General features: G+C 36.7%; 2 protein-coding genes across 5 annotated transcripts in view; both read left to right on the top strand.

Moving 5' to 3' along the window:
* LOC100449389 (olfactory receptor 11A1) overlaps positions 1–13,685 on the top strand; it is a 31,004-nt gene extending 17,319 nt beyond the window's left edge. Inside the window, exons 2-5 of one of the 3 annotated variants that reach the window (XM_009241575.3) lie at positions 7,221–7,341; positions 8,779–8,903; positions 10,244–10,286; positions 11,449–13,685. In XM_009241575.3, the coding sequence (XP_009239850.3) occupies positions 11,540–12,487 (948 nt within the window). In that variant the 5' untranslated portion in view covers positions 7,221–7,341; positions 8,779–8,903; positions 10,244–10,286; positions 11,449–11,539 and the 3' untranslated portion in view covers positions 12,488–13,685. Of the gene's footprint in view, positions 1–7,135; positions 7,342–8,778; positions 8,904–10,243; positions 10,287–10,715; positions 10,969–11,448 lie in introns of those variants that run through there. The other 2 variants (XM_054557333.2, XM_002816607.4) reach the window with 2 other exon arrangements.
* The window catches only part of LOC100448298 (olfactory receptor 5V1), a 109,057-nt gene that overhangs the window by 17,345 nt on the left and 74,664 nt on the right, over positions 1–17,048 (top strand). The gene's annotated exons all lie outside the window — the stretch shown is intronic.

Genomic DNA, 17,048 nt, shown 5'->3' with positions numbered 1-17,048 from the left:
CACAGAAGAATAGCCTAATATTCCCAGATGCCAGATTTATCTAAAGTTGCAAATCATGTATTCTATTGGCATTATTACAGATAACAGTGAAAGTCAAAATACACTGAACATAAAACTATAAACACCCAAAGATACACTTGAATATATACATAAATTCAATATTCCAACCATATTCAAGGTTGTGTATTAGAAATACAAGTCCACACACTGATATCCTTTTGCAGTTGAAGAGCCCTTGGTTCATTCTCCTCTGGGGGCTCTTTCAGTGTTTTCCAAAAGATATTATCTCAAAAGTGTCTTTCTATTTTCTATTTGGAGAAATAACCAGTGAAGGCAGATGGCATTTGTGACTTGCTTATCTTCTTTTTTATCTACATAGTGGATCCCTCTTGTGGAAGGCTTTCTTAGGTTTGTTGTCTCTCTTTAAGGTCTCTGAGGATCTGAGTCTCCAAGCATTCTTGGCTTTCCAATGGGGAGAATGGTTCACAGAACCAATTAATCTGTTATTTTGAATCTGTTTCTTAGATTGCAAGAAATACAGAAAGATCTGTTAAGAACAGAATATCCTGTTAAGAACTGGATATATTTCAAAGAATATATCCAGAGCTGTTGGTTTCTCTTAGTTCTCTCATATCTCTGGTTCAACCATTTTAATTTTCTTCTTTTTTCTCATGATTTTTTCCCATCACTGTAGATGTTCTAGTACATCTACAAAAAGTAATAATGCAATTTTACCCTTCTTATTGATATTGATACAATCCAGTAATCAATTTATTTGATAACCATTTATAGAGCCCCTTGCAGGTTTATTGATTCTACAGGTAACTAATAATATAAAAGAGAAATAAACATGATTTGACTTAATTGAGCTGTTAAATGTCATTTTCTTATACAATTGTCACTAATTTTTCTTGCTTTGATTTCTTTTTCATTTATTTTACAAGATCTTGCTTTGCATTTTTATCGTCAGTATCTATTATTTGATTTGTTTCTTCTGTGTTTTATACATTTTCATAGATGTGATAAAAGCTGTGTGTCAAATAGAATGTTTTCAAGACATACCAACCATTACAACAAGCCCCAACTCCAACTGATTTAAGTAATACATTTACTTATTAATTTATATAACTAGAAGTTCAGGGTTTACATATACTGGATTTCGTACTTAGTTTTCTTCTGACTGCTTTACATTTTATCCTTTCATTTATTTATTAGATTTGGCTGAAAGTAATGGAAATGCCAATGGCTCAAAGAGAATGAAAATTTATCTCTCACTTAAATGTCTAAAGATTTGTAGTTCAGGGAAATATGGCTGCTCTGATCCAGAATTCCTCAGGAATCTGTTTTCTCTCAGCTCATCAGTCATCTACTCCCAGAGTGTAGCCCTGTTATGACTGAAGATGATGCCATTAATGTTACACGGAACAGAATGGAGTAGAATAATTTGGATTGCTATTTGCCCACTCTTAGTGTAACCTATGTAGTATTATTGCTAAAAATGTTTAATTGGAGTATAAGAAAACAGTCAGACAAATCCATATTGTGGCATATTCTATAGACAACTGACACAAACTCTTAAAAAAATCAATGTCTTTAAAGACAAAGCAAAGATGGGAGATGACATCGTTCCAGATTGAAGAAGACCAAAAGGCATGGTAATAAAATGTTATTCATGATTTTTGACTGGATCCTACATCATCAACAAAACAAAATAAAAACAACTATAAAAGAGATTTGAAACAAGTGGGAAAATTGAATATGGGTTTTATATTATTGGTTCAATGTTAATTCCCTTGGGTGTAATAATAGTATTGTGGTTATGCTGGAGAATGTTCTTGTCATTAGAAAGATGCAGAATGGCTGCCTAGTATTCCATGGTGTATATGTGCCACATTTTCTTAATCCAGTCTATCATTGTTGGACATTTGGGTTGGTTCCAAGTCTTTGCTATTGTGAATAGTGCCGCAATAAACATACATGTGCATGTGTCTTTATAGCAGCATGATTTATAATCCTTTGGGTATATACCCAGTAATGGGATGGCTGGGTCAAATGGTATTTCTAGTTCCAGATCCCTGAGGAATCGCCACACTGACTTCCACAAGGGTTGAACTAGTTTACAGTCCCACCAACAGCATAAAAGTGTTCCTATTTCTCCACATCCTCTCCAGCACCTGTCGTTTCCTGACTTTTTAATGATCGCCATTCTAACTGGTGTGAGATGGTATCTCATTGTGCTGGCGCTTTTCGAAAGCAGCCGCTGCGGCCGCCCAACGCCAAGAACGCTTTGCGAGCAGCGCCATCTTGAGCGAGGAAAGAGGAACCGAGAGAAGAGGATTGCGGGCCACTGGCCGACTGAATTCCGTATTTTATCTTTTCTTATTGCATTTTCAGAACTGAAGATATAGATGACAGAGCACTGAACTAGGCCAGGGTTTTAATCCTGGCTCTATGACTAACCTATTCTATAACTTTGTACAATTCACTTCATTTTCATGAGACTCATATTTCTCATCTTTAAAATGCAGACACAGCTGATTCTTATTTTTCACTGCAGTTGCATTCTATAAAGTTGCCTTGAACCCTGTAGGAGCAAATACTAAATCTTTTCTTGCTTTAGGGGAGATGCAGGGTTAGATTCCTATGAGTTTTTGGTCACATTTTTGTCACCTGATCAATAAATAACCTTACTGTAAGTGTGTTTCTGTTTAAACACATCTTATATAATATATATCGTTGATTATTAACGTTGAACCCACAGCCAACAGCCCTATAACACGTGCCTGAACAGAGCTTATCTAGCAAATGCATTTTCTCCATAAGATCCATTGCAACCTTTTTGTGCTCAGAAGCATGGGACAGCACTTCAGCGCTACATTTGGGGCTGTTTTGAATTATGAAATCACCAAAAAACAAACAAAAAATGTGAAAAATATGGCATTCAGCAAATCAGGAAATCATGAAAAGGACACTTGTTTACAGTGTGATAGCTGAAACAAGAGGACAGAGCGTTTCCTTGTTCAGCATCAGGTGGGGATGCATACAGTGTGTCTCAAACTTTTTGTCACTATGTTCATGCACTTGTCCATGAATGACTGCGAAGGTGCTGTGAGTATTGATCTAGGAGTTAAAAATAGATGTTAGGGAGCAGGTGACTTTGCAAATACTGAATCCACAAATAATGAAGGTCAACTCTATTGCTAGTCATGCCTACTGGTGGAATCTTTGGAACTTTCTTTTCAACTGGACATTGTGTTAATATATTTTTAGAAGGCCAGGGATTATGAATCAAGTGACCATTTTTATTTTTTCATTCATGCATTCATGCATTGCTACTTATTCACTAATCATTTATGACACAGCTAAAATATTCTTGGGATACAAAGACGAATAGGATATGCCATCTGCCCTGGATAATATTTACTTCTAATTCGTAGTCTAGTGAAGAAGAAATCTAAATGGTAAGACTATGTAAATCTCTAACAGAAACCACAAAGAGCTATAATTTGTTTTTGTAAAATTCTGCTGGGTTGAATACAATCTCTTTTGTATTAAAATATACTGTTAATCCTCAAGAAGTTTTCAAAGATAAGAGATCAAACAATATGTTGGGTTAGGTCCATGATGTACTGTTATTAAAGTTTCTGTGGATTCAGATTGCCTTGGATGCCTAGGCTGGAGTCTAAGGAACAAATAATCAGAAAACATCACTGAGCTCGAGCTTATGAAATATTTTAGTAACATGGGAGACTCATGGAAATGTGTGCTTTCTTTTCCAACTGGAATTACTGATACAAAATAGGATATATATGTGACCAAAGCCAAACAACATAAATGGTTGTCAAACTTGAGCTTGAAGTTAGCCCCCCTGAAGCATCCCACAGTCACTTCTGGGAATTTGCAAGATGCGTTCAGGAATGACTCCTCTGGTCCTTCCTCTCTTGTGTCTTTTCTGTGCCTTCCAGCTGCTGCTCTGTGAGAGCTGACTGACTCTTTTTACTTTGTCATCCTTTGCAGTGGTTGACATTGCTTTCTCCACCCTGGCTGTGGGAACAGCAACCACTGTCCCCTGTACCTGCTTTTCCTAAGCAAGGGCACAGGCCCTCTTAGAATTCTCCTAGTACAACCTATATCAAGTTGTAGCTTATAGAATAATTTACTATAGTTCTAACTTAATGGAAAGTAAATGTAGTGCAGAGAATTACATGCTGTTATACTGATCCACACACACTTGAATTCCACTAGGTAATTCATGTGGCCAAGGGTATATTTCATTTCATTTGGAACTGCTTATAATCTTTTCACATCTTTCAGTTTAGGCCAAATTGATCCCAGGACACAAAGGAAGGCAGAAATGTATTTTTCATGCTAATATAGCACCTACTTTTGGAGACTTCATTTATACCCCAGGATTAACCTGTCACCAGGGTGATTAACAATACAAACATCTACTCCCCACAGATCCTTGTCTTTATCCATGGGACTGTGGTCTGAACTGATGACCTTAAAAAGTCCATAAAATGTATTTTGACAAAAAGTTTGCTAAAATATCTCTAAAAATTAAGATTAGTCAAACTTTCCCATCTTAAACTTGAATTATCTCTGAAGTTGTGTTTATCAAACCAAATTTAACAGTATACTGAAAGGATCTTTCACCATGATCAAGTGAGATTTAGCTCTGAGATGCAAGGATGGTTCAACATACAAATCAATAAATGTGATACGTAACATTAACAGAATTAAGGATAAAACCATATGATCATATAAACAGAACATGATATGGTGAAAGAAAAGTCTTTTTAATAAATGATGTTGGAAAAACTGAATATCCACATGCAGAAGAATGAAATTGGATCCTTATGACACTCAATATATAAGAATTAACTCAAAATGGATTAATGACTTAAACATATGACTGCAAACTGTAAAACTATTAGAAGAAAATATAGGAGAAAAGTTCCATGACATTGGTATGGGCAAGATTTCTTGTATATGATCTTCAAATCACAGACAACAAAACCAAAAGTAAACAAATGGGATTGCATCAAATTAAAACATTTCTCCACAGCAAAGGAAACAATAGAGTGAAAAGACAACCCACAGGTTGAGAGAAAATATTTGTAAATGATACATGTAAGTGGCTAATATTCAAGCTATATAAGGAACTTAAACAAATCAATAACAAGGAAACAAATAACTCAATTTTAAAATGAGCTAAGCACCTGAATAGACATTTCTCAAAAGAAGACATACAGATGACAAACAGGTACATGAAAAAATGCTCAACATCACTAGTCATCAGGGAAATACAAATTAAATTCACAATAAGAGATCACCTCACACTTGTTAGAAAGCCTACTACAGAAAAGATAAAAGATAAATGTTGATGAAAATGTGGAAAAGGAGAACTCTTATACACTTTTGGTGGAAGCGTAAATTAGTACAGTCATTAAATACACTGTGGAGGTTTCTGAAAAATTCTGAAAAAATTAAAAATAGAACTGTCATATGACCCAGCAATCCCTTGTCTGTGTATATATCCAAAGGAAATAAGGTTAGTATCTTGAAGAGATATCTACACTTTCATGTTCATTGTAGTATTATTCACAATAGCCAAGATATGGAATAAACCTAAGCATCCATCAGCAGATGAATGGATAGAGAAAATGTGGTATATATGCATAGTGGAATACCATTCAGCCTTAAAGAAGAAGGAAATTCTGTTGTTTGCAACAACATGGATGAATCTGGAGGACCTTATGTTAAGTGAAATAAGTCAGGCACAGAAAGACAAATACCTCATGGTCTCCCTTATATATGAAATCTACAAAGTCAAACTCATAGAAACAGAGAATAGAATGGTGGTTACCAGGGGCTGGCAGAAATGGAGAGAATTGAGAAGATATTGATCAAAGGTTACAAAAATTACAGTTAGCAGAGATAATTCAAGAGATCTATTATATGAAAGAGTGACTATAATTAATGAATTTTATATGTGAAAATTGCTAGAAGAGTAGATTTGAGTGTTCTCATCACAAAAACATGATAAGTATGTGAGGTAATGGTTCATGTAAATTAGCTTGATTTTGTCATTCCATAATGTATACATATATCAAAACATCATGTTATACATCATAAATATATACAATTTTAATTTGTCAATTAAAAATCATAATAATGTAGGCTAACTAAAAAATGCTAAATTTTTCCGAAAGTTTTCATTTCAAGACACATATACTTACCTTTTAGCATAGGCTGCTGTTTGATGAAAAAAATAAACGATTAAGAGAACCCCTCCTGCTGCCAAGAAAAAATAGGGTGGCATTTACTGTGAGCTACAAACAGTAGACAGAGTAGTTCAGAGAAAAAGTGTTCTCGGTCGGTCAGGGAGAAAGTGGTCTGAGTTTCATAAATGACACAGAAGTGCCTTCAACACACTCCTAGGGATGAGAAATAAATATATCAGCCTGATTTCTGTGGAAGCTTCAAAAAAGGGAGTAGTGGCAGACAAAGTTGTTGGGCAGTAATTTGGTCAGGAAGGATATTGAAATGCTACATAAGCATTTGAACGTCATTTTGTAACATCACGCCACCTTCCTTCTCCTTAAATCAGGCTCAGCATTGGCAAGATTTTGATGATCTATATAAAACACCCCTACTAAGGGTGGTACCTATTGAAACAATTGCCTGGGATGGTAAGAGGGCAATTTGGAGGCTGTAGATTGGAGAATGAAAGTTGAGAGCAGGCTCCTGGGAGGACCACTGTTGGTAATGGGGAATTTAGGGATGTTGCAGAGAAACAGAATTTTCTGGTGAGTTATGGAGACTAGGAATTGGGGCTTTAGATGTTTGGTGAAATGGAGAGCATTTGTCCCCAAGGGGATGGAAAGGTGGGCTCCATTTGGCTCTTTTGGTTTCTGCTCCGTTTATGGTCAAGCCAACAGTTCAGGAAACCGCCTTTGAAAAAATACAATTTCCTTAGGGGTCTGCTATGTCTTGCTCATTTCAGGCTGCTCTCCAGTAAATCTGTAATTGGTTCTCAGGGGCCTCTCCCTCTGTGGCAATTGCCTTCCCTCCCATGTGATAGAGGGAAAGGACTGCGATGAAAGGACAGAATAGCCTGAGAGCTAGAAAAGGGGATGGAGGGTGGAAGAGAAAATGGCTCAGGAGTGGAGGGTAACAAGGGTGACATTTGTAATCAATGTTCTACGTTGCTTCAGGTTGAGCTCAAGCAGGGAGGGAGCTGAAGGTAGGAAATTCCAACATTCTGAAGTCTTCAGCAAATCTTAGCAGATCATCTTCTCACAATCCTGTCTTTAGAGAACAGGGTAGCTATTTCGGGTACGTTTATTTTTGTGTAATTCTTTACAGCTTAGTTCACAGATCCTTTAAAAAGTTAAACGGCTGGTTTTTATGGCTGTTTATCCTGTAATCAGTAGCAACTTTCAATTAACCCAGAGAGTCAAAGAGTATTTTATTAAAAATCATTTCAAGAAGTCCCGCAGTATTTCTCTAGAATACCAGTGCTGCTATTTTCTCCATTGGATGTTTTTAAAAGTTGATTTCTAATCCTTCTGGGTGCATACTAACTTGTTTTTGAAATTCTCTCTTCTCTTTTGGAGATGGGGAACAGTAGATATTCATGCTCCCCAAGCTTCAGTTGGTATGTTACAGAGTAGGAAGAAGCGAGACACCCTCATACTAATGTTTTCATGGTGGAAAGTTTTCCTCCTGCTATCCCATGGCTTGACAAAACTGGGATATGCTTAAAATTGTACAGTTTTCTTTTTAAACCTTTTAAGTATATTTTAATGTTTTATTATGGAGTAATTACTGAAGAGACTTGAGGAGAATTAACAGATTAAAAAAATCAATCTGAATTAACTTTTTTGTTTTCTGCTTACAAAGATAACATGTTTGTTTAGCAGACATTTCAAAATATGAGAATAAATTTTTTTCTAATACCTAAAGATGAATTAAAATTTATAGTTTTGTATATATTTTTTAAAATATTTTTTCCTAGAATATTCTTTGAATTGCTAGTTTTAATTAAGGACTCTATGTTATCTCAGAGTCTGGGTTGAATGAGGGTTATGGTTTTTACTTAGAATTGAGTTTGTGACTGATTGTTCGTTAGACAACAAACAGGCATTTTGCACTATTCTCACTTCTCTACCAGTTAGTATGGCAAAATTCATGTTGATTTCAAACTCTTCCCGCAGTTTTTTGAGTTTTCCAATTTCAAATTCAGCTCTATTCCTTGGAGTTTTCAACTCTAAATTCATCAACTTCCTCTATTCCCTGATTCCCCTCTGTCTTTAAGGGAATAACAGCCTCTCATATATCCTACTGTTTCTGTGTTTTTCCCATTTCTCTTCTTTTCATATCTACTTTTACAGATTTAGGGGTACAAGTGCAGTTTTGTTACATGAATATATTGTGTAGCGATTGAGTCTGGGCTTTTAGTGTAACCATCACACAGATAGTGTGCATTATACCCATTAGGTAATTTCTCATCCCTCACCTCTTCCCACCTCACCTTTCCAAGTCTCCAATGTCTATTATTCTGAATTTTGTGTTCATGTGCATACATTATTTAGCTCCCACTTATAAATGAGAATATGCAATATTTGACTTTCTGTTTCTGAGATATTTCACTTAAAATAATAGCCTCCAGCTCCAATGACAGTCTTGATTTCCAGGGGAGGTAGTGGTCATGAGCTATTTATTATTAGAGGTATTCTTGCCTGATTTACATGCTCACCTCTCTCCTGGCAGGAATCCTATAGAAAGACTCCAAGCCTCAGAATGAGTTTGGACCAGATAAAATAATCTAGAGTTAAAGATGGCCCACATAGGGAGTGCCAGATTCACTCACAAGGAAATGCAGATGGGATCAAAGGGTAAGAGAATAGCTTTAGAGACAGTAGTTGGAGGGCAATAACAGAACCTGTGGAATTTTGTAGTCTATGGAGAACAGAGTTCTGCTCTGATCAATTCATATGGGTTTAGGTTAAGGAAGACATGGTGTTAAACATTAAGTATTCATTGAGATTTTATCTTTTTGTAAGACTTCGGTACAGTAGCAGTTGTAAAAATTTAAATCCTGTGCTAAATGAACTTTTAGTCTTTTGGAAAAGAGAAAGTGCATACCATAAGATAATTAATGATCAACTCAAGGCAGCATGTATTTGCACATCAGGTATCAGATGAGTGGGGCCATCCCTTCTTTCACTCTTGTTACCTTGTTATTAGCTTCCATAATACTATTTAAATTTAGGTTGAAACATGCCACTGTACTGTTTAAAAGCCTTCAGCTGTGCCTTGCTGCCTATAGAATGAAGCTCTAGTTCCTTCTTGTGACAAGCAAGGATCCCCAGACTCTGATCCTGGCCCCTTTCTCTCCCTATCTTCCCCCATTCTTCACCCCAATCCTAATTCTCCTTCAGAGTCGAGGGGATTGTTTGAGCCACCCTTGGCTACTTACCCCCTGCTACCTCTTTCTCCTACTCACATCCAATGTTGTTTCTTGCCTCAGTGTGTACTCATGGTTTTCTTTTTACCTAAAATGCCCTCACCTCCATTCTTTCCATTTTCCACTGCAATCACTCATCAGTTCAGCATCACTTCCTCCTAGTACTATTTCTTTCAGGTTGAATTCATTAACTGTCTTTTGGCGTATTGCAATTTTCTGTTCATATGTCCATCTGTCACACAAGAGTGTAAGCTCCTTAAGAGTATGGACCAGTTTTCTTTGGCCCACTATCCTCAGAAACAGATGTAATATCTTCTATACACCAGATCCTTAGTACATGATTGGGAGGGAAATAAAGGGCTCTATTAGTCAAGGGGGATTCTTGGTAGAGATACGTTCTTAAGCTGGGTCTTTGAGGATTTAACGTTAGCAATGAGCAGAGGTATGGAAAATGGGATTCCATTCAAAAGGCAGATTTGGTCTTAGGCAAAACTACAAAACAGTGTGCCGTGAAGGCTCCCAGCACCGTGGTGCCTGAGGCATCCAGTTTTTCACCTCTTAGGAAACTGATGTTCTAGACTGTTTGTATTAAAGATAACTTACATTTTTTGTGATAATAAATATAATGTATGTTTATTAATCCCATTTTCTAGAAAGTAACACTGTTAATATTATGTATTTATATTTATTTATATGCTATCTGCTTTTTTTTTCTACCTTTCTCAACTGTTTCTAATCATTCCGTGTATTCTCTCTCATTGTCTTCAGTTAATAAACACACATTGCTTTGAATAGCATAACCTTCCAGCAGGTATGGCAGAGCCATTTTCAGATATTTAGAAGTGTCATGCTCAATTACAACTCTTTGCTTTTGCATATGCTTTCCTGCCAGGGATGCCCTGCCTGGTCTGGTTTCCTGTCTTTTGCCTGGCCAACTCTTTTTTTTTTTTTGAGATGGAGACTCGTTCTATTGCCCATGCTGGGGTGCAGTGGCGCGATATCGGCTTACTGCAAACTCCGCCTCCTGAGTTCACGCCATTCTCCTGCCTCGGCATCCCAAGTAGCTGGGACTACAGGCTCCCGCCACCAAGCCCGGCTAATTTTTTTGTATTTTTAGTAGAGACGGAGTTTCACTGTGTTAGTCAGGATGGTCTCAATCTCCTGACCTCGTGATCCACCCGCCTCAGCCTCCCAAAGTGCTGGGATTACAGGCGTGAGCCACCGCGCCCGGCCGCCTGGCCAACTCTTAATTGGCCCTCAAAACTTAGCCTACTTGCTTCTATCTTCAGAAAGCCTTCCCCGACATTGATCCCACACCTTCTGCCCCACAACTCTAGGCTGGGTTTGGTCCTTCTCTGCTCCCATGGCACCTACTTCCTTCCCTATTACCATTTACCACATTTTCACTACCAACTCCTGAATGACTTGATGAAACTACTATTTAAGGAAGGCAAAAAGTGAAGAATATATAAGAATTATCCAAGGAACAGTTGGTACGATATCACTGATTAGGAGATGGGGAATGAAAGGGGCGGTTGAGACAATGAGAAGGATGAGATAGTGACCATGGGAATTAGACAGAATTCTCAAACCACTCATAGAGGAATTGGTTGTGATTGAGGAAGATAGAAGAGTTTGCGGTTGTGGGCCATGTCTATATATCACACATTTGGAGAATATTACACTAGTGCTCAAGAAGGAGGCTATGGCTGACTGTACAGATAAGAATGATAGAGTTGATTATGTGATAGAGGTAGTAGATTGAATTAATGGGGTAAAGGTCTTTGAAAGACTAAAATTATGAATTTGGATAAACTCTTTTGAGCCTTAAAGAATATGCACAATTAAGGAAGGCAGGGAAGGATGAGAGTTGGGGAAGGAATGACAACTAAGAAGGGGGATAGTTGAAGACTTCGTGAGCGATTCTTGTTTTAGAGACTCATTTTTGTCTTTTTTGTTTTGTTTTGTTTTAGCTCTAATAACCTTAGGCTTGGTATAGAAGATACAGAGACATGCTAAAATTTCTCCCCCAATTATTGGCAAGCAGAAACTTGGACGATCAACATGGAAATTGTCTCCATAGCAAACAAAACTATTACTGAGTTTGTCCTCCTTGGCTTCTATGACATCCCTGAGCTGCATTTTTTGTTTTTTATTGTATTCACTGCTGTCTATGTCTTCATCATCATAGGAAATATGCTGATTATTGTAGCAGTGGTTAGCTCCCAGAGGCTCCACAAACCCATGTATATTTTGTTGGCGAATCTGTCCTTCCTGGATATTCTCTACACCTCCGCAGTGATGCCAAAAATGCTGGAGGGCTTCCTGCAAGAAGCAACAATCTCTGTGGCTGGTTGCTTGCTCCAGTTCTTTATCTTCGGCTCTCTAGCCACAGCTGAATGCTTACTGCTGGCTCTCATGGCATATGATCGCTACCTGGCAATTTGCTACCCACTCCACTACCCACTCCTGATGGGGTCCAGTCGGTGCATGGGGCTGGTGGTCACAACCTGGCTCTCTGGATTTATGGTCGATGGACTGGTTGTGGCCCTGGTGGCCCAGCTGAGGTTCTGTGGCCCCAATCACATTGACCAGTTTTACTGTGACTTTATGCTTTTCGTGGGCCTGGCTTGCTCAGATCCCAGAGTGGCTCAGGTGACAACTCTGATTCTGTCTGTGTTCTGCCTCACTATTCCTTTTGGTCTGATTCTGACATCTTATGCCAGAATTGTGGTGGCAGTGCTGAGAGTTCCTGCTGGGGCAAGCAGGAGAAGGGCTTTTTCCACATGCTCCTCCCACCTAGCTGTAGTGACCACATTCTATGGAACGCTCATGATCTTATATGTTGCACCCTCTGCTGTCCATTCCCAGCTCCTCTCCAAGGTCTTCTCCCTGCTCTACACTGTGGTCACCCCTCTCTTCAATCCTGTGATCTATGCCCTGAGGAACAAGGAGGTGCATCAGGTACTTCGGAAGATTCTCTATATCAAACGAACTGAAACACTTGACTGAAGGAGAGTAATGAAGATGTTATTTTGGACTTCAGACACCTCCATTGGGAATTCTTCTAGGATGGGTTGGAGAGGAGTAACTTTGTCTTATTCGACCATTCTCTTTGAACTCTTCCGCAGTTATACTAAAAATGAAAATGATAGGGTAACAATTTTTTAAAACTTTTATTTTAAGTTCAGGGGTACATGTGCAGGTTTGTTACATAGGTTAACTTGTGTTATGGGGGTTTGCTCTACAGATTATTTCATCACCCAGGTATTAAGCATAGTGCTCATTAGTCATTTTTCCTGATCCTCTCCCTCCTCCCACCCTCCACCCTCAAGTAGGACCCAGTGTGTGTTGCTCCCCTCTATGCATCCATATGTTTTCACAATTTAGCTCCCACTTATGAATGAGGACACACAGTATTTGATTTTCTGTTCCTGTGTTAGTTTGCAAAGGATAGTAGGCTCCAATTCCATCCATGTCAAATAATCAAAATTATTTAAAGTTTGATTAGTTCTTTATTAAATATGCCATAAATATTTAAAAATAAACAAAAGAGCAATACCAAAATAAACCTAGAAATATTGTTTTTTATATTATTGTTGTATGACATTTTAAAATTTCTTTCTATGTATATTTATATTTATACATACAAGTTGCATCATGGAGTTTGTAATCTGGTTTTCCACTGAACACTGTGTCACGAACAACTTTTTCTATTAACAAGCATCTATTTCTTTATTCTTCTGGGCTTCATCATATGGCTAAACATGATTTGTTATTCTATTTTGGGAATTTTTAGTTGATTCCATTCTTTGACTGTACATTGTTTACATCTGGATTTTCCTGCAATAAGCTTTTAGCACCTAAATTGCAAGATCTAAGGTTATGTGTTTTTAAAAATCTAAAGCTGAATTCCTTTTGCTTTTAAACGTCTTTTCTTATAGAACATTTCAAACATACACAAAAGAGAAGAGCCCAGAGAACCCCCATGTATTCCATGTAGCCACCATCCAGCTCCAACATCAACATTTTGCAATCTTATTTTAATTAGCTACAGTTCCTTGTTTGTTTGTTTTCATGGAATATTTTAGGGCAAATTCCAGATGTTGTGTAACTATTATGTTGTGTAAGTTGTATAGGTACATATTCCACATGTAAGTATTTAGTATGATCTGTGACTGATAAAGACATTTTAAAAAACCATGCCCACCATACCATTATGATACTTAGCATGATTATCAGTATTTCCTTTATATCATCTAATACACAAGCCATGTTCAAATTCCTCCATTGATCTTTAAGTAATTTCTTAAAATTAGGATCTAAACAAGGCTCACACAATGCATTTTGTTATTGTCTTTCCAGTCCCTTTATAACATAGCAGACTCCACTTTTTTGTCATGCCATTGACTTAAGTTGCTATGTTATTTTTATTGCATCATATCCTGAGACACATGATATTTGGTTGTCCCACTCTTAGAGATGCTATTTATATTATTGACCAGTGAGTTGAGGTGGTATCAGTCAGATCTATCCATTACCCAGTTTCTAATTAACATTTTCCCTAATACTTTAATCATCCATCAAGGAAAGGTGATGATTAACTTTTATTCCAAATGCTTTTATGTTCCTTTTTCAATTCCAAAATTCACCATTTTACTAAATGGCTCTCTAGTACATTATATATCAGAGTCAGCCAGGAATCACATTTAGCTATTAGAAACTGTCAATACAAAGTTTTAAAAGTAAACATTGTCATGTAAGTAAAAGTTAATTTTTCTCTCAAGTAAAAGAAGTCTGGATGTAAGTAGTACAGAGAGGATGTGGTTGATTCCCAGGGTTATATAGACCAGAGCTCCATTTACTTAGTGTGTATGTCATGAGAACAGCATGGGGGAAACTTCCCCCATGATCAGATCACTTCCCTCCAGGTCCCTCCCTTGACATGGGAGATTACAATTGAGATGAGATTTGGGTGGGGACACAAAACCAAACCATATCAAGCTCTATTCTGTGTGTCTGTGTGCATATGTAACTAAAATTAGGAGTGAGCAATTGAGAGAAGTGAATTTTCTTGGTGTGGTTTTAGTTGCAAACAACATAATCTACCTTGGCTAATTTAAGCTGCTGTTTTTTCTTATATAATATTTGATAGCTCACACACTATCCTGTAGGTAAAGAGAGTCAGACTGAATTATTCTGCCAGGAATGAGATGCAGAAACACAGAGGGCCTCTTGTTGGCATAAATATCACTGCCATCATTACTTAACCTTAGGGTACTTCTAGATCCATCACTGATGCTCCAGAAGGACCAGATTCCTCTGTTCCATGCAGAGAAGACTGAGTTCCACATGCATAGTCTTGCTGATTGGTAGGACCTAATTTCCATGGTTGTTACCAGCTGTTAAGGAATCTAGGAAATGATCACAATGTAGTGGAGGTGTTCACAGATGTAAAAGCATGATAATGAATGTCTACTCTTGGCACAGTGTGAAAGGATAATGTTAGGTACTAATTTTTATTTCTTTTGATGTTTTAAAATACAAACATTTCATGCATACGCAAAATACAAAAATTTCCTTTGTCCACTTTTTAATGGGGTTATTTGTTTTTCTTGTTGAGTTGTTTAAGTTCCTTGTAAGTTCTGGACACCAGTCCCCTATTAGGTGCATAGTTTGCAAATATGTTTTCCCATTCTGTAGGTTGTTTGTTTACTCTGTTGATTATTCCCTTCACCGTGCAGAAGCCTTTTAGTTTAATTAAGTTCTGTTTGTCTATTTTTATTTTTGTTGCATTTGCTTTTGAGGACTTAGTCACAAATTCTTTGCCTAGGCCAACGTCCAAAAGAGTTTTTCCTAGGTTTTCTTCTAAAATTTTTATAGTTTCAGGTCTTACATTTAAAAGAGGACATACAATCAGCCTACAAAACCTACAAACATATAAAAAAAAAGCTCAACATTGCTAGTCATCAGAGAAGTGCAAATGAAAATCACACTGAGATATCTTCTCATACCAGTAATAATAACTATTATTAAAAAGTCAAAAACAAGAGATGTTGGTGAGAATGCAGAGAAAAGGGAATGCTTATATACTGTTGATGAGAATGTAAATTAGTACAACCTCTATGGAAAACAGTATGAAGATTTCTCAAAGAGCTAAAATTAGAACTACCCTTTGATTTAGCAATCCCAATACTAGATATCTACCCAAAGGAAAACAAATCATGGTACAAAAAAGACACCTGCATGTGTATGTTAATTGCAGCACTTTTCACAAGAGCAAAGTTATGAAACCATCCTAAGCATATGAAAGCATACACACACACACACACACACACGTACATAAGCATACATAATTAGACATTTTTTCTTTTATTTTACTTTCACTTATTTCTTCTTCAATGCTCTTCTGTTCTTAAAGGGGGATCCAAATGTCTCACTTGTATAATTTTATTACTCTCTAAAAAATTTATTTTATCACTTTTTACCAGGCAAGTCTATTGGCAATAAATTCCCTCAATTTTTATTCCTCTGAGAAGGTTTATTTCTCATTCACTTTTGAAGGATAATTTCACATACTGCAGAATTCTGGATTGGTTTTTCTTTTATCAAAAATTTTAAATATTTCACTCTATTTTCTTCTAACTTTTGTGGCTTCTGAGGACTCAGATGTCATCTTTTCTTCCCTAAAGATACGGTATTTTTTATCCTCTGGCTTCTTTCATGATTTTAAAAAAATCTTTGACTTTCTGATTTTTGTTTAATTTTCCATAGTTTAAAAATGATATTCCTAGCCATAGTTTTTCTGGCATTTATGCTGCTTGGTATTCTTTGAGCCTCCTAGATTTGAAGTTTGGTGTCTCATATTAATTTGGGGAAATTTTCAGTTATTGCTTCAAATATTTCTTCTGTTCCTATCTACTTTTCTACTCCTTCTGATATTCCCATTGTATGTACTACATATTTTGGAGTTTTTCCAGAATCCTTGAATATTCTTCTCTGCTTTAATAAGTCTTTGTTTTCTTTGCTTTTCAGTTTTTAAAGTTCCTATTGATATATTCCCACACTTAGAGGGTTTGGTGGTCGTTTTCTTCCCCTTAGCTTTATTAAGGTATGACTGACACGTAAAATTGTATATATTTATGATGTTTACTGTGATGTTTTGAGATATGTATACATTGTGAAACGATTACCACAATTAAGCCAATTAACACATCTATCACCTCACTTAGTTACAACCTTTTGTATGTGTGTGGTGAGAACATTCATGATCTTCTAGTTTAGAAAATTTCAAGTATATAATACAGTATTATTAACTATAATCACCATGCTATATGCACATTATATAGGTTACATTTTTAAATCCACTTCTCTGTTTTGATGGACCTTTAGGCTAATTCTATATCTTGGCTATTGAGAATCATGCTGCAATGAACACAAGAGTGCAGATATGTCTTTGAAATACTAATTTTTTTTTATTTTTCCATAGGTTATTGGGGTACAGGTAGTATTTGGTTACATGAGTTCTTTAGTGGTGATTTGTGAGATTTTGGTGCACTCATCACCCAAGCAG

The sequence above is a fragment of the Pongo abelii genome, chromosome 5, assembly GCF_028885655.2.
Source record: "Pongo abelii isolate AG06213 chromosome 5, NHGRI_mPonAbe1-v2.0_pri, whole genome shotgun sequence".
In the NCBI taxonomy this organism is placed as follows: domain Eukaryota; kingdom Metazoa; phylum Chordata; class Mammalia; order Primates; family Hominidae; genus Pongo; species Pongo abelii.
The sequence above is the reverse complement of the archived record's forward strand: the minus strand, read 5'-3'. Positions and strand labels throughout refer to the sequence as shown.